Source organism: Excalfactoria chinensis, chromosome 1, assembly GCF_039878825.1.
Source record: "Excalfactoria chinensis isolate bCotChi1 chromosome 1, bCotChi1.hap2, whole genome shotgun sequence".
Classification (NCBI taxonomy): Eukaryota; Metazoa; Chordata; class Aves; order Galliformes; family Phasianidae; genus Excalfactoria; species Excalfactoria chinensis.
The window spans coordinates 177,453,807-177,474,952 of NC_092825.1; the positions used below are offsets into that span (position 1 = coordinate 177,453,807).

The following is a 21,146-nucleotide window of genomic DNA, read 5'->3' on the forward strand; positions in this document are numbered from 1 at the left end:
TCTTCTTCAAAGCATTAAATAAGCCCCATCTCTCTCAACATCTCTGTAACTTCCACATGATTTAGGATTCTGAGAATCTGTTGAACTCTTTGCTGTTTATCCATGTCCCTCTTCAATTAGAAAAGCAGGAACTTGTCAGTCTTCAAGAACATAACTTGTCTTTCCCTGCTGGCCATTTCTCTCCTAATGTAGCTCAGTATGCATTAAAAGGAGAGTCCACTTCTAGTCCATGTCTAGCCTGGCATCTGCTGTAACCTCCAGGTCATTTTCAGGGCAGCTGCAATTCAGATATTTGCTGCACAGTGTATATTAGTGTGCACTGCTGTTCCACACCAGCTGCAGATCTTCAGACTTCTTACTGAACTTCATGAGGTCAGTATGGACAAGTCCTAGAGCTTTATCACAGTGTCTGTGGAATACAACTCTGTCATTCATCACGTTAACCGCTCCTTAATTTGTTAACATGTTAACCACCTTAATTTATCATCCACAAATTTGCCAATGGTGCACTCTGCATCAGAATCTAGGTCACTGATGAAGATACTCAACAGACGCCCAATGTAGTCTGAGTGCTCTGCTCATCACTTCCTGCCCAACAGATGTCAAATGACGATCACTAACCCTTTGAGTCTACTGACTCAGTCAGTTCCCAGCCCAATCCTATCTCTTAGTGTAGCTTTCAAATGAGAGTTCTGTGGAAGACTGTGTCAAAAGTCTTACTGAAGTTTGCTGTTGCATTCAAGAGTTCATAGCCATGCTGAGAGAAGGCTAACAAGCAAACTGGCAGCACATAATCCAGGAGACATTTAAAAAGCTACAAAGAAGGATTCCAAAACTTTCCAAATCATACTCTTTCCAGCTCATTTACTCATCATTTCCTCATATTTGGAGGAAAGGCTGCTGTAGGAGTTTTTAAGTATGTTCCCCCTGTTCTGCAGCTTCTGATCTGCCCATAGAAGAGGACTGTCATGGCTTGGAATGCCTTTTTAGTCATTCCCCAAGGCAGCTAATGGTGCAGAAAAACTGCCATGCACCCCACAGTAGATTTGATACACATGTATTAGTTATGGCACAGGCCTTTTGAGCTAGTGGGCCTTTTGAGCTAGCTGTATTTTCACTGAGCCATTCTTGCTTGAGGGAGCCCCATACACTGTGGCCATGGTTGGTACAGGACAGTCATTGCACACAGCAATCCTCATCCATACAGTTCATCACTTAATCAAGAAAGGCAATCAGGCTGATCAAGAACATGATTTGCTGTCAGTAAATTCCTTCCTGTTCCCTTTAGTGCCTGGCAAAGATGATGATGATGTACTTAAACTTCGTCTATACTGTCTGCCATTACATTCTTTCCCCAGTCAGTTTTGCCCCCCATCAAATTTTACCTTCATTTTTGAAATGAGCACAGAATTACTTTCTGTTATTCCTTATGACCATTGTAAAACTTAGATCAAACTCATCAGTTTTCTGATTTCATTACTATGCGGGCAAGGAAAGCTTGCCTATATCTCAGAAACACTTTTCTTAGCCTAGAAAGCCTTATGATGAATTCCTTGTCTTCTGGTCAAACAGGATGATTTCTTCCTGAGTTCTCAGTAAGTTTTATTTAGAAATCATCCAGTTTTCATGGACTGTATATTTCTGTCGCAGGATCCCAAGCAATATTGCTTAGCAGTCTTCCAAAAAGGCTGAAGACAGCTCTTCTGAAGACAACAGTCATAACTTGCTGACTACCTTTCCAGACTTCTTTGCATCACGAACTCAGCCAACCTATGATTCCAGCTACTATCACATTTTGGATTCTCCGTTTTTCATGGGAAGCAAGTCAAACAGAGAATTATGCTTCTTTATTCCATCAAGGATCATTAGGAAATTGTCAGCAAACACAATCAAGGAATGTCCTGGACTGTCTGCACAGCACCTCAGTCTTACCAGAAACTGGTATATCTTTATACTTAAAAGATAAATACCACACTCTATTAACCTGAAATGTTGCTATTTTATTTCAAGTTCAAAATGTAACAGTCTTTTAAAAAAATAGTGGAAAGTGATGCTTCCATTCCCCAGTGAATTTAAAATGAATCCAACAACAACAAAACAGAAGTAAATTCTGCCCTTCTCTGACAGCATTCTGGGCTAATTTGTACATAACTTACAAAAGCGTAGTAATTTAAAAATAACATCCAGCTTCATTAAAACACATGGCTGAAGATGATTCGGTACTTTTCTGTCCTTTGCACTCAGATTAAGCTGTTTTTTTTATCCTGTAGTTCAAGTAAGAAAAGGATATACTGAATTTTTGCAGATGCAAATGTAATATCAGACCAAAAAAATACAATTTTTATCACCAGAAACACATATTTTTTTTGGACAAAAAAGCCCCCAACAGGTATTCAGGTTAAATAAATAAATAAATAAATAAAAATCCAGAACTTTAATAAAATACATTAAATTAAAAAATAAATAAAAAAAATAAATTAAAAAAAAAGAAAAGGAAAAGCAAGAGAGTGGACAAATTATGGTAAATGTTCAACCATTTCATCTTTACCAACAGATTCATTACAGCAAATAAGTTTAGTGAAAGCTTGTCATCAGCTTTATCATATGTACAATGAAATTGCAAATGTCTCTTATATTGAAATTACTGTTCCAAATATTTTTAGCTGGCACAAATGAAAATCTGCCAGAAGTGTTGCCATACTATGATTGCATGGATAATAAATTTCCTTGTGTGATCACCATGTAAATTACCCTTGAGAACCTATTATAGCAAGAACCAGGTAGTTTTAATAGATAGAACTGCAGTAGTTGGCAATCATCTTAATTATAAAAAATTATGAGAAGAAACCTAATTATAAATGTTGCAATCAAGGGATCTATAGGGTTCAGTAGAATTAACAATGTGATAATTAACTTCCCAAAAGATTTTAAGTCTCTCTTAAACTGGTCAGCAACAAAGACTTTCCAAATATCTTCCCGTTTTAAAGGCAGATTCATCAGCAAATCCTAAGGTATTGCATATGGAGAGTGCAATCACTGTTCCCTGTTTATAGCTGTGAAAATTGCCATGAGTATTAAGTGGCATTTTCAATAATTACACTTAAATCAATAGGCAATAATCAGCTACACAGACATTATTAAAAAAAAATAAAATAAAATGATTGCCTCAGCCTCATTCTAGGTTCAAGTTATTTCATTTTGAAGGTCATAGTTTCTTGGTTATAGAAGTGAGAGAAGAAACCTGGTCTCCTGGCTCTTGTTCAGGTATCCTTCACTAGACATGATTTGTGTTCAGTGAGGAAATTAAGCAGCAAGAAGTGAAACTTTTCTTAAAGTACATCACTGTATTCATTTTGTCTTTGTGCTTTTGTATCCTGGATATCAATGTAGCATATAAACTATTCTCACTTATACATTTAAGTTCATTATAGTCTCCTCTGTAGGCTGAAATAAGGACTTGTTTACAACTATGAGATCCTATTTAATTTCTTCTGTTGCATTTAGAGTCTGTTTGTATTATTCAATGTCTTTATTTCTACCAGTCTCACCTGCCTGCCACAGAGGTGATACATGTGCAGCCAGCTCCTCTTGTCTGGAATTCCAGATGGAAGGAACAGAAACAAAGGATTTCTAATGATAATTATCCATCACCTTACAGTTTTTCTAGCCATTTAAATGAACTTTTCATTTTGAGGACAGCTTTTCTCCTCTTCTAGATTTACTTCCTCTATTGTCTGTGATTTTTTTTTTTTTCTTTTCTTTTAAATTATTATCTTCTTTCAAGATTGCATTTTTCTTGCTACTTTTAAACTTTATGAACAGTCAGCCTTAGTGGTGCTGATGTCTGATTACATGAGTAAGCCTTCATCATTGTAACCCAGATGCTATATTAGTATTCTTCCTATATTTTAGAAATTATGAGGTCAGTACTATCTCAGGTAAGGCCTTGATGGACAATTTAATGAAATGAAAGTTTAACTCTTAATTGGAAAGTGTAACTTCTAGGAATACATTGGAGAAAAATCATTCAAAAAGAATGTCTCATAAATTGAATGAAAGCAATGTTGGTTTTGTATCCTCAGTAAAAACAAGGCAGAAATTCTTTTACCCAAGACAGAGAAGCAAGGTGTGGTTTCCATAATTTTATGACCTGATTAAAAACTCTATCATGATTTAGTTACTCCGAATATGTCTGATCCAACAAGTTAAGCAGCTTGAGATCTTAATCGTATGCAACATGAAATTAGAAAGGCAAATTAGCAAATTATGAAGCGAATTCATAAGAGGCTGAGATTCTTTGGTCTACACAGTAGGCCAGGTTTGATCACCAGAAACATCCTGCCTTTTAGCTTCTTTTAGCTTTAAACACAATAAATCTGTAAACACTGAATTGCAGAAAAAAATTAAATTTGCCATTTCCTTTGGTACTTGACATTATGATGAAGGGTCATTTCACAAACTTAATGACTGTTGTCTTCTAACTGAATGGTAGTGCTCCTTAAAATAAATAAATAAATATATAATAGATGTGATGTCTTATTAGTGACTCCACAACACAAGTCTTAAAAGAACTCTTCCAGCATTTTCCTCTGTGTCTTTTCTAGCTGGAAATTAATTAAGTGTATAAAATTCTGCTACCTTGTTAAAGAGGAGAAGAGAGGAGGGGAGGGGAGAGGAGAGGGAGAGGGAAAGGGAGAGGGAGAGGGAGAGGAGAGGAGAGGGAGCAATTTCCAGTGGTCATTTTGCTGATAATCATAAGAACTCCTTAATTCCTTTCATAATAAGTGCCACTTCATAGAGTTTCCTTTTAACCTCTATACTTCCACAGAAAGTTGTTTCATAATGTGAATCTCTAGTGGTCAGGAGAGTTTTTTCAGTTTCACACCTAAATTTATTCACAGCTATTTACAGACTAAAAAATTTACTTTTTTTTTTTTTTTTTTTTTTTTTTTTCCTCTGACTGTTTACTCTTCATGGCATTTATCTTTCAGTGTGCGCAGAGCAATTACAGACTATTTCAGCTTGCTTTCAGAGAACTAAACAAGTGGGCTGTTCAGAAAGTACTCACAGATGGGTACAAACACATGTATCATCACTCCACCCATACCTGCAGTGAGCCAGATGAGTCACCAATCCTGAGATCTCCCAGCTGCACCAGTAAGGAACTATCATAGTTAGTTCTTAGGAAACAGAATGCTTTTCTCAGTGCCAACACTGCTCTAATGTTGCCATGTTGTTTAGGAACTAGTGCAGGACTGCACTAAGGAAACATGAACTTCAGGTCATGCATTTATGAGATCTTCCCTTTAGTTTCTCTATAACAGTTTTAATTCATCTTCCCTTGAACATGGGTGAAAACAACTATATGATATATGCTATCAGAGATGCACTAAGTGTTTTATCTATGTTCATTATAATTGACATGAAAGCCAACAAAAACAGAAAAGCATCTGACCTGGTGTAGTCATCCTCCACAAGCATGTGCTTTGGAATGGGTGAGTATCTTCCAGGTGAGATAGGGGCCAAAGACGCCTTATACTCTAAAGTGCCATTGTTTCCAGAAGAGAGTATATGATTTTCCATTGGTGGAGAATAAGCTGTTGGTAAGAATAAGAATTTCTAGTTAGTCACTGTTGATAATAGCAAATAATAATAACAAAAATAACAATCGTGTGGGCTTATCTTGCAGGAATTGATTCTCCACAGGGATCTGTATAAGAAAGAATAGATTGGGAGACTGCAACAAATAATTTCTTTAATCAGAACAGACTGCAAGAACAGATGGGACAGAACAAGATTAAGAACACACATGACTTTGGCTCCCATACATAGAAGTGGGAATAAAACAGTAAGAGTTAAATGGTGGATGAGATTAGGAATTTTATGGATGACAAGAATTACAAATTACATATAGTGGAGATTTAAGTCTGTGCTTTACTAAAGGTTCAGCATCTCCCAATATAATTGAAATTTCAATACCAATACAGATGGTATTATTTACAACACGGTAAATTTGTATATAAAATAGAAATACGATACAAATCTCAAACAAATTAATGACAAATTTTGATAATTACAGGATTGTGCTCTATGAAACTATCTTGCATATTTGGATTTTGTTATTTGCTTACTTTTTGTAGTTCTCAAGTTACTAGCAGTAGCTGTAATCAAATATATAGATAATATAATTAGAAAAGGAAATGACTAGGAAAAACAAAGATGAGCTACAACTAATTTTCTTATGGAAAGAAGTCTTTCTGGTCCTACTTTAAGTCTTTCTTTCAGACGTTCAGGTACAGAATGCTTCAAAGCAAAATATCTCTACAGGGAAAGGCCATTACTGATTCTGAAATACTCTGAACATGTAGGTATAATGAAAAGTTCCCCAGGGATAAATGAATCTCTGTGCACCAACAGCCAGGGGATGGGCTATTGCAAATCTTTTCTACCTTTACTCCCTCTCTGAAATTGTGTCTGCCTTCTCATACCCTGCTGATTTATAATCTGACATAATAAACACACCCTTTTAGAACGCCCAAATTATTATTTTACTAACTATTATAGAGCAGGAGATTGGATGGAGACATTTAGTGGTTTTTCTTGCTGTGCTTTGCTAAGATCCAGACCAGACTACTACTGAAAAGCCATAATTGCCATCTGTTGTAACATTTGCTAAGTAAATAGTTATCCTCAGCACAGTTGAATATACCACCTGATGTGCACATTACAAAACCTTTCCTTTTACTTTTATGGAGCAGTTTGAATAAGGAGGATTATGGATATTATCTTTCTCCTTGACTACTTCATTTCACAGTAGCAATGCTCTGCAAATGAGCAGAGAAAATTAATATCTGGCTTTTATTGAGAAAATCTACCTTTTCCAGCTGCTGGCTTCCTGGTCACAAGTGCCCCTAGTGTTACTGGCAGAAGATCAAGACATGTATAGATCAGTTGCTAAAGCTCTTTTCAAAAATATAACTACCACACAGTTGTTAAATATAACTACCACACAGTTGTTAGGTGGAGCAAGCAGCTAGTCCCTGTTGGTTGGTAGTAGAACCGAAGGCAACCAGTTTTTAGTGAACAGTTAAGTGAAGGAAGGGAGATTCAGCAACAAAATAGACTGACACTGTAAGTATAGAAAGCTGCAACTGAAACATTAAGATTACATTTATGAATGAGAAGGAAATGTGAATGTCACAGTGTGGGAACAACAAGAAAACTGCCAGAAGGAGGCCTAAAAGAACTGAATATGTTGATTGTACCTAAATCCAGCAATAGGTTACTAAAACCCAAAATAACTAGGGGCAACTTCCCAGGACAGCCTACAACCAAACTAAAAGAAAAAATTGAGTTATCTAGATATTACAGCATGAGATAAAGACTGGATAGGAGGATTGGACACTCAGACTGGAAGACATAGGAAAAGTGCGTTAATCCAGAGACAGAAGATTCTAATCACTGTATTTCTCACTGTAATTGTCACAAGAGTTACAGATTAATCTGATCACTTGGACAATGGCTTGAGTCAGCACAGCAATACATTATCTACACTTCTACTTTTGCTGCAAATATATTTATTTGAGTTGCACTATTTTAAATATTTCGTAAACATAGCACACTTAAGTAGCAAAAAACATTCAATTTTCTTGTAGTCTTCCAAGCTGTTTCATAACTTTTAATAGGATAGTTTAGACAGGCTATGAAAAATCCATAATCATATGATAAACTGATCTCTTGTAGAAAATGAATTGCAATATCACTTACAGTGAGTAATGTCTGGTGGGCCATAAGGATCAGTCATGTAAATGGTGGTGGGCTTTCCAACTTTTAGATACACTACATCTGATGTGTTCTTCAGTATCGCTACTGCTTCTTCATGGGTAACTTCTTCTAAACTATAATTGTTTACCTTAAAGGAGAAATCAGACAGGTGAGTTAGGATGTGGAAATGAACAAAGTAAAAGCACTGTCCTGCAGTGTTCCCAGTGTTAGAAAAACTTAAAAGAGCACCAAAGATTATAGAAATAATATTACAGCAGAATAGAAAATAAAGGTATCTTAGTGCATGTATATTCAAATACTGACATAGTATTTTTGATAATACCACAAAAACGTAATAGGTTTAGATGGTCTTGTTAGTAGCTAAACCCTTTGTGATTCTGCTGCCAGTATCATCATTAGCATAAAACTATTTTTTAAAATAGTTTAATATCATCACATCATTTATAGAAACTGCCTATATTACTTGACCAACCAAGCTCATCTGCCCAAAACCATCTCATAGAATACATGCCTAAGACCTCAGATACACTTAGGACCTCAAAATCTTTTCATCCACAATATGTCATTGGCAATTGAAATAATAAGAGATAAAGTAACATAAAAAATGAGGGGATGTCTATGAGGTGCAGGAAATGAAAAACAAACAAACAAACAAACAAACCAGTTCCAAATGGGAGACAAAGGATTCAGAATGTGAAAATTAATCAGTTTTCTGGAAACACAGGAGAAAAATGCTGAAAAAATAGGATGATGAAGTACTGGTTCTGTGCTCTGTCCAAAAAGAATAATACTCAATGATAAGAGGACAGGAATACAGATTAAATGGGGATGGAGGCAGTAAGTCTTGACTATTTATGCTTTACTGCCAGGAGAAGGAAATTAAAAGCAAAGTGTCAGAAGTGGTTTATTGTAGAAGGGTATGCAAATTGTTCACATTCTCCCACGAAGTTGGGAGGATTGGCTGACACACCTGAAGGCCGTGCTGCCGTTCAATGAGACCTGGACAGGCTGGAGAGCTGGGCAGTAAGAAACCGGATGAGGATTAACAAAAGCAAGTGTAGAGTCTTGCACCTAGGAAGAAATAATTGCATGCACCAGTACAGGCTGGGGGAAGACCTGCTGGAGAGGAGCTCTGCTGAGAGGGACCTGGGCGTCCTGGTGGACGACAGGTTGGCCATGAGCCAGCAGTGTGCCCTTGTAGCCAAAAAGGCCAATGGCATCCTGGGGTGCATTAAAAAGAGCGTGGCCAGCAGGTCGAGGGAGGTGATCCTCCCCCTCTACTCTGCCCTGGTGAGGCCTCATCTGAAATACTGTGTCCAGTTCTGGGCTCCCCAGTACAAAAAAGACAGGGATCTCTTGGAAAGAGTCCAGCGGAGGGCCACAAAGATGGTGAAGGGCCTGGAGCATCTCCCCTATGAGGAGAGACTTAGGGAACTGGGTCTGTTTAGCCTTGAGAAAAGAAGGCTGAGAGGGGACTTGATCCAGGTTTATAAATACCTGAAGTGTGGGAGCCATAGTGGTGAGGCTGGTCTCTTTTCAGTAGTGCGTGGGCACAGGACTAGGAGTAATGGGCTGAAACTTCAGCATAGGAAGTTCCGCACGAATGTGCGCAAGAACTTCTTTACAGTGAGGGTGACGGAGCACTGGAACAGGCTGCCCAGGGAGGTGGTGGAGTCTCCTTCTCTGGAGATATTCAAGATATTCAAGACCTGCCTGCACAGGTGTGATGTGGTATAGGGAGCCTGCTTTGGCAGGGCGGTTGGACTCGATGATCTCTAGAGGTCCCTTCCAACCCCTACAATTCCTGTGATTCTGTGAAATCCACTACATCTAATGTCAACAATAGGTGTGCTCAGGTATGAACAGTATACTAAATGATCCCTGCACCAAAAAGTATACAGCCTGAATAAAGAAGTCACAGGACAGAGGAAAGAGATGAAGAATGTAGACACAGCTTTTAGATGTGTGGTGATAGGAAGAAGAAAAGGCTACATTTCAAGGTGAATGTCATACATGAAACATTTGACAGTGATTTAAAGCACCATCCTTCAACTTTTACAGTTATTACAAGGATTCCTTGTAAAGTTTATGCATGATGGCAGAAGAAGCTCCACAACTATAGTGTAACAAAGTACAGCACTAAATCATATAAGGCAATACATACTTTCTAGGGAATTTATTTTGAGTAAATTATAGGACACTTGGCTGTTACTCCAAGCTACTGGCAAAGGTATTAACTGGTAATTGATAACTGGAAAGACATCCAGTTTTTATGAAGCGCTGGAGGACTGTTCATACTCAGATGATATCAACAACAATAGAGAATGACTGCTCTCAGATATTTTTGCTAACTGCAATGATTCTGTTTAAATTTTCATCCTTGCATAATTCTCAGACTTTCTTTTAAGGTTAATTGAAACAGGCAGTGACAGGTTATTATAACAACTTGATATGAAGAGCAATGATACAATCAAATGCTCACAGGAGAGCTGCTGACACTGTATGCTGTATTTTGGCAGGTCTTTTTAAATAGAAGTATGATCCCTACCTTATATAAATTTCTCTCTCTTTTTTTTTTTTTTTTTTTTTTTTTAAATGTCAGGAACAGCATTAACATACATATGCACTTGTAATAAATATCTTTTAAAGTACTAGACTAGTAGGAAGCAGAAGTGACTGAAAACGAGCCTTTCTTACTGCTGTATTTTGAAACCATCTCTGATACTGAAAATTCACACTTCTGCCAATACAACTATATAGTTATTCTTTACCACCCCTCCTTCTCTCACTATCTGTATATTACTACAGAATCACAGACAGAATGAGGTTGGAAGGGACCTCTGTGTCCATCTGGTCCAGTCCCTGTTTTAGAAGGGTGCCCAGGTGGCTTTGGAAGATATCCCAGAAGGAGAGTTTATAAACTCTCTGAGCAGCCAGTTGGGTTTCACCCTAAATCGACAAGCTTTTTGTTAAACTACCACTATACTTCTGTTTAAATAAAAAGATGTTCTTAGAGAAAAGAAAATACAAAACAAAACAAAGCAAAGCTAATAGGACCCTACATAAGATAACATAGTCCTACATGAACAAAGAAATCTGGAAAGCAGTTTCTAAAACAGGAGGAATGATAATAAAAAGGCATGTTGATATAACAGGAAAGTAATAAGAGAAAGAAATAATACAGGATAAAGGAAATTAAAATACTTCAAGGTTCAATCAAAGAAGTGATGGGGGAAATATGTACAAAATGTTGCCAAAGAGAAATAAAAAGACTGCTTTTTCTTCTTTGCTTTTATTTTTATTTTTATTTTATTTTCTCCTAAATAGCATAATCAAGGCAATGAAGTGTAAACACAAGCAAGAATTATTTGGAAGTTTTCCTAGATTCATGTTGGAAAATAAAGGCAGTGAGTAGCAGCTGAAGTGAAAAGCTTAGAATTCCCCACAAGGCTGTACAAACACTTTAAAACTTATTTTCATTGACAAGAGCATAAGCTGATAGCTGAATAAGATCTCTGGAGAAATAAGTCTGTCTTAATTCATTTTCTTATTTTTAAAGGGAAATTGTACATACATGTATGTATTTAGAATAAGAAGACTGATTCACTCAACGAATGAGATAATGAGGTGATATTCAACTTGTCAGTGGTAATGTTTACTTTAGTGTAATATTCCACTTCTGATTCAGAAAGTGGGTTTTCCAGAGCAAATCCTGAGTGAAAGTTGGCCAGCAAACACTTGCAGCTTGGCATCTGTAAATCTAGAAATACTGATGACCTTTTAAAAACTTACTGTGATTTAAACAGCTGTAAAAACTGAATGGTTTTTCAATCACAGAGTCACAGAATTATGGGGGTTGGAAGGGACCACAAGAGATCAACCCAACCTGCTAAAGCAGGTACTCTACAATAGGTCACACAGGTAGGTGTTCAGAAGGTCTTGAATATCTCCATAGAGACCTCAGAACCAGTTGTTTTTTTTGAGTTTTGGAGCAACACTGAAGGGTCACTGGAATTACACTGGTTATTTTCCAGTCTTCAAGCATGTCACCTGTTCACCAGAAGTGGTTCAGTAATCACCTCTGCCAGATTCCTCAGCATACATGAGTGCACCAATGCTGAAGCCCAATCATTTGTTCTAAGGAGCTAAATCTGCTTGGCTTAACTAACTATGCATAACTCCAAGGACTCCTAAAATAGCTGTTTAACTGCTGGAATCTGAACAGAAAGCAACTGGCATGCACAGCTGTCACACCACAAAATGAAGAGCACCTTGATCGTCTTTGTGAATCAGTGGATTACAACTAGGCAATGATGTATGGAAAAGAATATAGGCTTCAATGCACTGGAAATAATGGTGGAAATGTTGGAATATCAGAGTTTGCACCAGGTGGGTGCTGACTATGCAGAAGGCTCAATATTCCAGAGTCAGGACAGAGAGGAAGATGATATCAGAGATGAACATGATATCACCAGGGCCCCATACCACTTTGACGACTACGGAGCAAATTGTGGCTGAACTGTTCTACTATGCCTACTACATAGTCCAGATTTGGCATCTTCTGACTTCCACCTGTTCTTGCTGATGAAAGATGAACTATATGGGTGACATTCTCCTGCAATGATGCCGTCATAACAGCTGTGAAACAGTGGATCAGCTTCACAGGTACAGAGTTTTACGGCTGTGGCCTGCAGGCTCTTGTTTATTGCTGGCAAAAATGCGCTGCTGATGATGGTGAAAATGTTTAAAATCAAAGTTTTGTAGCTGAAAAATTGCTGTCAAATAATGCTATTGTTGCCTTTCTATCTGTGGTAGTTAACACAGAAATACTTAGGAGGCATTCCTTTCAGAGTAACCAACGTATATTGAAATCTTCATTTGTCAATCACTTTTACATTGATTTTGTTTAAAAAATATATATTTTGCAGACAGTGAAATGACATGATGATGACATAGCTGTGTAGGAATGATCATACAGCGAGTATTATGGGAAGGAATTAACTAGGGAGCTCACAGCTATTATTTCATCCTAAAACTGATTATAGCAAATCTACCTTTGAATGCTAGACCAAATATTGTAAGTCTAAAGTAAACAACAGTGTAAAGTTGGTTCAGAGCCCACTGCTGAATCAGAATGGATGCAGCCTCTGAATCCCCAGAGCTGGCTCAGTGCTAATTCATTCTCCATCTCATACAATTACATTTATTCTGATGTGCTTCCTTTCAGCTACCCAGCATGTACGACCAATAGATTAGGTGCTATCTATTCACACTGCTTTACCTTTGTTTTAATTATGTAATCTCTGTATTTCATCGGCCTTCCTGAATGAAAAATATGTGCACCAGGACTGATCTGCAATTACAGGGGGTGTGGATCAAGTGGCATCTACTCTGTACGTGTTTTAAGGGAGTTACTTTAGGTTATATGTAGTTGGGCTCCACAGACTGAACACCTGTTAGCAGCTGTAAAGCAGTGCTAATTAGGAATGCTTTTGGAGAGCATCCTCTGGTACAGTTTCTTTTACGAAAATCACATTTGGTTTGTCTCCTCAAAGATCACACCCACAGTACAGTGAAAATAACCTTGAAAAATCATTTCTATTCTGAAACAAATGCTAATGTAGATGCATCTAAAATTTAAATGATCTACTGTGACTACTTCAACACAAATGATTCTGCATCTATGTGTGATCTGACAGAAACTGATGCTGGTAGGGAATCTTGTAAGGTGCAGTTTGACAGCTGTAAATAGCAACCCATCACAGCCCTGGGAAACCACCCAATGGTATTTTTTTCAGCACGGAATGGGCTTGGAAGCAAACCTGAACATCTGGAAAAAGAAAGCAGCTCCTGTTTTTTCTTATGGTTTTAGGAAGAAAAGAGAATCAAGTTAAATCTTGTGTTGTGTGAGTAACATCACTTCTTAGAAATGTACACAGCCCTAGATTGTCTGATCTCCCTGACTGCACATGCTAAAAAGTAACAGGCTAACAAATATGGCCCAAACATTCAAGGTTCTGGGGAGTAGTAGATTTGAAAAGTTAACAGAATACATCAGTAGCTTAAATTCTTTGCTTTAGAGGTGTCCCTTAAAAATACCTTGCTTTTAAAGACCAATGTTTTGTATTATTAAAAAGAGTTTTATAGTGACATCTCATTCCATAGGCAAGCAATTCCAAGGTGAAATGATAACATCAGAGAGAACAAAGTTATGACAGCTTTGGGGACAACTAACAACAACCTCCAGTGTTTACAGTCCTCAAAATGGAGCTAAGCTTTTCAGAGTGGCATGTGGTAACAGGGAAGCCTACGTATAAACAAGCAGTTAGAGGGAACAAGCTGCCCAGAGATGCTGTGCAAATTCTATTCTATTCTAATATTGCTTTCCACTACACATATACTTCCAGACCAAGCTTTCCATTCTTGCTTACGAAATTCCATATAGCAACTTTTTCAATATTCATCCTATATAAATGGGGTGTTTTCAAGATTTAATTCTTACCAACCTTCCATGACTGAATCTGCTTGACTTGGAGGTTGGACTAGAGGCCTCCTGAGCTTCTTTCAACCTGATTATTGTACTAGACTATGATGATACATAATTCCACATTGTTTTTGTTCGGTGTCAAAAGAAGCTGCCTTGCCATATTCTTACTGTAGGCATTACTATAGATGTGACTACCAGTCTACAGTTAGGAAGCAGTTTCCTACCAGCTGCAAGTCTCTGGAGCACAGCTCTGGTTTGTTCATTTTTAATATACCTACCAATTCCACTGAGTTCAGTTTTTGCTGGAGCACTCTTAAGCTTCCTTAAATAATTTTCCCACTGGTTACCTCAGAATGATCCTACACTGGAAAATTTCTGTGGAAGTGCTTAGAATAATAGGATAGAAGTGCAGGCTCAGTGCCACAAAAACATAACTGCACAGATATGCCCTTGTATAGATTTCAAAATAATCACAATGCTCAATATTTACATAATACATCTTGTAAATGCTTAACACAGTATTAGCAATCTGCATTTAATAACTGTAGGGACATCAAAATGTGAAAGGCTCAGATGGCATATTATTGTTTTACATTTCAATATTAGTTTTGATTTTGCAGCATCTCGTTTATTACATCTTAAATTTTAATGAATTTTATTTGCATGTTCTTTGGAATCTGAAAGCATTTTACCCAAACTTATCAGAACAAAGACACAAAAAAGAAACAACCATTCCAGCAGCTGCTGGCAATTCTGTAAGAGTAACACATTCTAGCAGATTTTAGAGAAATGATGGAAAAAAACAAAGATTGAGGAAGTGTGCACTACTGAGAAAAAAAAACCAACAATAACTTGTTGAAATATGTAATAAACAAGGAATCAATGAAGCAGCTGTAGACCATACAGGTGATAATAGCAACACCACACTGATAAAAGCACTGAGGCTGAGGAAATAAAGCAATGAATTCTCTCTTTTCACAAAGGTACGTGAAGTAAATGGCACAAACTGACAGATACTACCTAAGGCAAAAGAGAGAAAATATTGAAAGTATTCAGGAAAATCAGAAAATCCACAAGTTATATAGAAATCAAGTTGCCCTGAGAGAATCACAAAACATAGCTTTTCATCTCCATGAATTCTAGAAAATGTAAGGGTTGAATTATACAAAGAACAAGTTGCTATTTGGAGTTTCTTAAGAAAGAACAAAAAGCTTGGTATGGAAGTTTATGTGTAGTGGAGAACAATATTATGATCCTTTTCCCCCTCATTTCACACAGAAGTTAAAATGGGAGATAATTGTAAGTAATGAACTGGTCAAGACCAAAAAAAAAGTGGCATGAAGATGTGACATCAAACACAGTGACAACGACTTTTGCTCATTTTCAGAGATCAGATGCAGGAGAAAGAATGAAATTCTGTGTAGTGATGTATAAAATTACTATTTTTCTACTGAAATTCAAGCTAATTAATTGATGCTGAGAGAGAGAATGAAGATTTTTTGTGCCTGTGTTTTGTAGATGCTACTTATTCTTTTAGGTAAGTGGGAAGAAAATTATAATGAGGTAATACAAAATTGCAAATAACAAAAAAAATGAGAAGAAATTCTCATCACTGAAAAACAAACAAACAAAAAACCCACCAAACAGCTGAATGCAAGTAGAGTTGCTACAAAGTGGAAAATAACAAAATAGGATGTAACTCTGGCAAATACAAATGCACATTTCTATAGAAAAACAAGCCAAAACATCATTAAAGTGCCGGGACTTGAATTTCAGTGTGCTGAGAACTTGCATAGAAGAAATATCAAAGAAATGTTAAGTTCTAGTTTCATTTTGCTTTGAGTTTGATAACAGCATTTGATCTTTTAGTTGTTTTATCTGCCTGTGTGGGTTAATTAAAAAAGGTTAAAGTCACCAATCCAGTCACTGAGTAAATGCCTTTTATGTTCTGTTTAATACACAGATAATGAATGGCCATCTTCACATTGACTGGAACACAGTGTCCCTAGCCAATAAAAAAAAAAAAAAAAAAAAAGAAGTTTTCTTATAGAAAAGAACATAGACATAGTTTTATGGGCAGAAAAAAGGTCACAGCAATTTTTCACTGCTTAGACATTGTGTCGTAACATGGAGCTACTGCAGCATAGTTTTTTTTCATAGCAATGATTTAAAGCCTTTTTCTGTACCTGCTGAAATATTTGCAAATGTGTAAAACACGAATACAACCTGACACAGTGAACTTCTGCTGATTCACCAGTCAGTGTTTCCTTACAGAGTATTAAACAAACTCTGAGAGTAGGAAATATTTACCTAGAGAGAACAATGTAGAAGCTCTTCAAAAATTAAGAACAATTTCCCCAAGCGAGATCCATCAGAGAAATAAGAACACTTCAAGAAAAGCATCTTTTATAAAACCTACGTGGATTATCTATATAAAGCATTCATACATATACTGAAATATAGGTAGCAGTCAACTGATGATGGCTGCAAAAGAGTTTTGTTGCATCTTTCCACTTTCTTACAAGGATCGGTAGAATGAGTGGGGCTATAATGAAGCCCTAACTGTAGAAGCTTTGTGGTGAATTTAGACTTGCTGCTGATGTATATTATGCATTTATTCTCTTAGTTAAATGGCAGTCACAATAATAAAATCTATTGCCTTTTCTTCACAAAATGTTGGTTTTCCAGTATAACAGTGTGTGTTTTTGTTTGTATTTTTTTTTAACCATAGTCTCAGAAATACATATAAACAATGGGAAGAAATGAACAGAAATATAACAATTATTAGAGAAACCGTAATGATTATCTGCAGTACAATGTATAGTAAATAAAAGTACCTATATGAAGAAACTTTCATTCATATAAAATGCAATTTAAATTTGTCACACTTACCATAAGAAGTCTATCTCCAACCTGTAACCTCCCATCTTTTTGTGCAGCTCCTCCTTCAATAATCTTGGTGACATAAATGCTGTTGTCCCCAGGAATGTGTTGGTTTCCCACTCCTCCTGCAATACTGAAACCCAGACCTAGAGAAGATAGACAGGAAAAATAAATAAATAAATAAATAAATAAATGCATTAGCAGAGAAAAAAATAACACCAAAAGAGAGTTTTAGGGTAGCACATTTAATCTACTGTATGTTTGCAATATTTATTTAACAGAAACACAAATAAAACAGTAGGTATTTGATGGATCAGTACATCTTCACTTTTCCTGGGAGGTAAGGGATGCAAATGAATTACTGAAATTATTTTTAATGTATGATTATAGGATGGCAGACATAAAAAGTATCAAACTGAAAATGATTCTACCGCTATGTCTTGTGTTTAGTAGTGGCCAGTAAAATCTGAAGCTTGGACTTCATTTTGATAAATATAAAAGACATCACAACTTGTCACAACAAAACAAAAAGTTATCCTTGTCCATAGAATCTGAAAATACTGAGAGGTGTGCTGTAGATAAAAGTTTCTGTAGTGCCACACTGAAAATGAAAATGAAAGATAAATGGTGTACATATCTGAATTTAATTATGCTTTGCATGTTTTCCTAGGACACAAATATCTTTAGCTGTGTATATATAAAAAAGTAAGTGATATCATTTGTGCACATATAATTTTCTCTCTGTGATCTGTGAAATTCCTTAGATGAAGACTCCAAAAGCCAAAATTTGGAGGAACGTCTACAAGCTGGTATGAGTCAGTAAAAGTAAATAGAACATCAATAGATGTAAGAGCTTTTCATACTTTTCCCATCTTCTGACATACTATATAAACAGACAAATCATTGCTCTTACCTATAACATTTCTATCTCTCAATCAGAGAAAAGGCAGAAAACACTGTATTCTAGTTCCATAAAAAATCTACTTCACAAGATTATTTTTTTATAGATCATATATCTAATGGGAACTTCTACCGGAACAAATAAGCTGCTATTGACAATAACCTGCTTAGATTATTGCTTCAACCAGATATTTCACTTTTATCTGCACAGAAAAATAGTACCTACATAGAGAATAATTACTAATTTTATCTATGAAATACATGGTGCTTAGTCATTCTTACAGCAAGCATACTAGTAATAGCTTCAGCCTGAGCAGTGAAAATACAATAGGAAAAAATGAACTGTGTGGAACTTGCATTTTATCACAAACCTACCAGCTTACTGCTTGTGCCCTAAATTTAAGTGAGGGTTTATTTAATACACACAGGTTTCTTCAGCAGCTGTATGAATACAGAGATAAGATTTTTTGAGTCAATTAAATCTTTTTGATACATTATGTTTTTTTTTTTTTCTCATAATATTTTTGTTTGATTGCCATTTTTAGTTTAAAATAGAGATGTGAGGTCAGATAACATAATGGACTCTTAATGGATACCATCAAAACAGTAAATTACAAAAAGAAACCACTGAAATTATATCTCAAATTGAAATAGCACTTACTTAATTAAGATGGCTATTAACAATACACATAAAGTTAATTCAGAAATATGAGATAATTAAAATAAAGCTTTATTTAACTTCCAGCTAATGCTGGTGATGACTGTTACTATTTGTGCTCTACTTCTGGGACAGCTACAAGGATAAAAAGGCTGTGCTTTCTTCTGCATGGATGACTTTGCTCATTACCCTGTTGAGCACTTTTGAAGAAACAAGAAGACATTCTAAGAAAACACAATGAACTAAAATTCGCCTTAAAACTTTAGTTATGGGCTAGGAACAGTGATTAAATGTCCTTGGTGACATGATTATCATCATTTTGAAAAAAAATAAAATAAAATAAAATACAACAACAAGATGCACATTTCTGTCAGTAAAATGAAGTTATGAGAGAGGCAATGAGTGGCTAGACTGCAGCTGCAGAGCTTCCTTCAGCTCCACTGCTCACCTAAGGCACAGCTGTGGGAAGATTAGTTTCAATCTTTTCATTATAACTGTAAAGGGGAAGATCATTTCTGGCTATATATATATATGATGTATTTCATGCAGACGCGTTCCTAACTCAGTTTGGTCCTGCTCTAGTGTAATAGAAGTAAAGACCAGAGCTTCAATTTTCGGCAGTGACAAGAGGGATGGTAGTGTTTGCTATTTGTTTGCATGGTTATACCACAATTGTCATGTGAAACTATTAAAAAAAAGTATTGCAACATGCTATGCCATTAGAAAAGTGAAGTTTACAGTGATGAAAGCTGTACTCTGCTTCTCTCATGGACATAAAATACAGTTGTGTTACAATGCATGGAGCTACATTTTGTTTGTAAGCTGGGTCTGCCTTTGGGAACCACATAACCAGCCATGGTTATGAATAAAAGAGCAGAACAAGATATGAGGAATTACTGTAGAGAAAAGTGAAGGTGGGCAGGAGAAGAGAGTTTCCATGGCTTTCCCACCTATAACAATCTAGGTCCCTTGGCTAATCATACTCGCATGCTTTAAAAGACTGTTTCTTAGGAAGGAAACCATAGGTGGGGGCTGAAGTAGTAAATCCCTCCCACCCCCGCCCCCCACCCCCCCCACTGTAAGGCCCCATCTGGAGTACTGTGTCCAGGTATGGAGTCCCCAGTACAATAAAGACAGAGAGCTCTTGGAGAGGGTCCAGAAGATAGCCATGATGATGATCAGGGGGCTGGACCACCTCCTGTACGAAGACAGGCTGTGGGAGCTGGGCTTGTTCAGCCTGGAGAAAAGAAGGCTGCAGGGTGACCTAATTGCATCCTTTCAGTACTTGAAGGGAGCCTATAAACAGGAGGGGAGTAAACTCTTTGAGAGGGTAGATAACAGCAGGACAAGGGGAAATGCTTTTAAGTTGAAAGAGGGAAGATTTAGGTTGGATGTCAGTGGGAAGTTCCTTATGATGAGAGTGTTGAGGTGCTGGAACAGGCTGCCTAGAGAGGTTGTGGATGTCCTGTCCCTAGAGGTGTTCAAGGCCAGGTTGGATGGGGCCCTGGGCAGCCTGGTCTAGTAAATGGGGAGGTTGGTGGCACTGCCTGGCAGGAGGGTCGGAGACTCATGATCCCTGAGGTCCCTTCCAACCCAGGCCATTCTGTGATTCTGTGAAGAAAGGGGAATGGAACCTTGGCAACGCTTCATTTTACTGAAATTATTTTTGTTAATTGCTAGGACATTAGGAAAGTATACTAAAATAAAATTTTGGGGTACATTTCATCACCAATCCACTATGCTAATCATTTAAGCCAATCATCTATGCTACCTTTATAAACAATGGGAAATCATTAAAGGCTTTTAGAGCATGATTCATCTGATCTCTAAAGAGAACTGAAAGAGACAAGATGAATCACAGTCAGGTCCTGAAAGGCTGGGGACTGGGTGTGGGAAGAAATAGGTGGGAAGATCAATACAAAACAGGTACACAACCAAAGTTACATTCTCATCTCCAATTATATGAAAGGTTTCTGTTTAGTTCTAAGACCTGCAAAAGGTCTGTGGATCTCTTTTTTCATTGGCTACATCACATTAGTATATGAGATTTTTATTCTATTTATTACTCTATTTTAAACACATATAATCACTGAAACTTCGGGGAACATGGGGATCAAGATCTGTTCTCTCATCTTAGTCCTTTTCATTGCTGAGTAGAAAAAAATCAAAACAAAATAGCATATTTAATTGTAGATCCTTTTTCTTATTAACCCCTGTTGTCAGGAAGACTTTGCCATTGGAATACAGATCAGGAGTCTCTTTGAGAATAGTTCTTTGTCTCACTTCCTACTTCACGCACAACCTGCTTTGCAGCAATACCTAAGCCTGGACAGAGAGCCCAATTTCCTCATGCCAGCAATTAGATGGAGAAAAAGATTTCTCCAAGAAGAGAAAAATGATTAGGTTTAATAATGGTATATCCATGCCATGCTT

The 21,146-nt window shown here is 36.8% G+C and overlaps 1 protein-coding gene across 31 annotated transcripts in view; it reads right to left on the minus strand.

The window, feature by feature from the left end:
* Window positions 1-21,146, minus strand: part of DLG2 (discs large MAGUK scaffold protein 2) — a 981,657-nt gene that overhangs the window by 268,287 nt on the left and 692,224 nt on the right. For all 31 annotated transcript variants that reach the window (XM_072326879.1, XM_072326883.1, XM_072326882.1 and 28 more), the window contains 3 exons: window positions 17,165-17,301; window positions 7,768-7,912; window positions 5,456-5,597 (listed from right to left, as the gene is read on the minus strand). In XM_072326879.1, coding sequence (XP_072182980.1) covers window positions 5,456-5,597; window positions 7,768-7,912; window positions 17,165-17,301 — 424 coding nt within the window. The remainder of the gene's footprint in view (window positions 1-5,455; window positions 5,598-7,767; window positions 7,913-17,164; window positions 17,302-21,146) is intronic.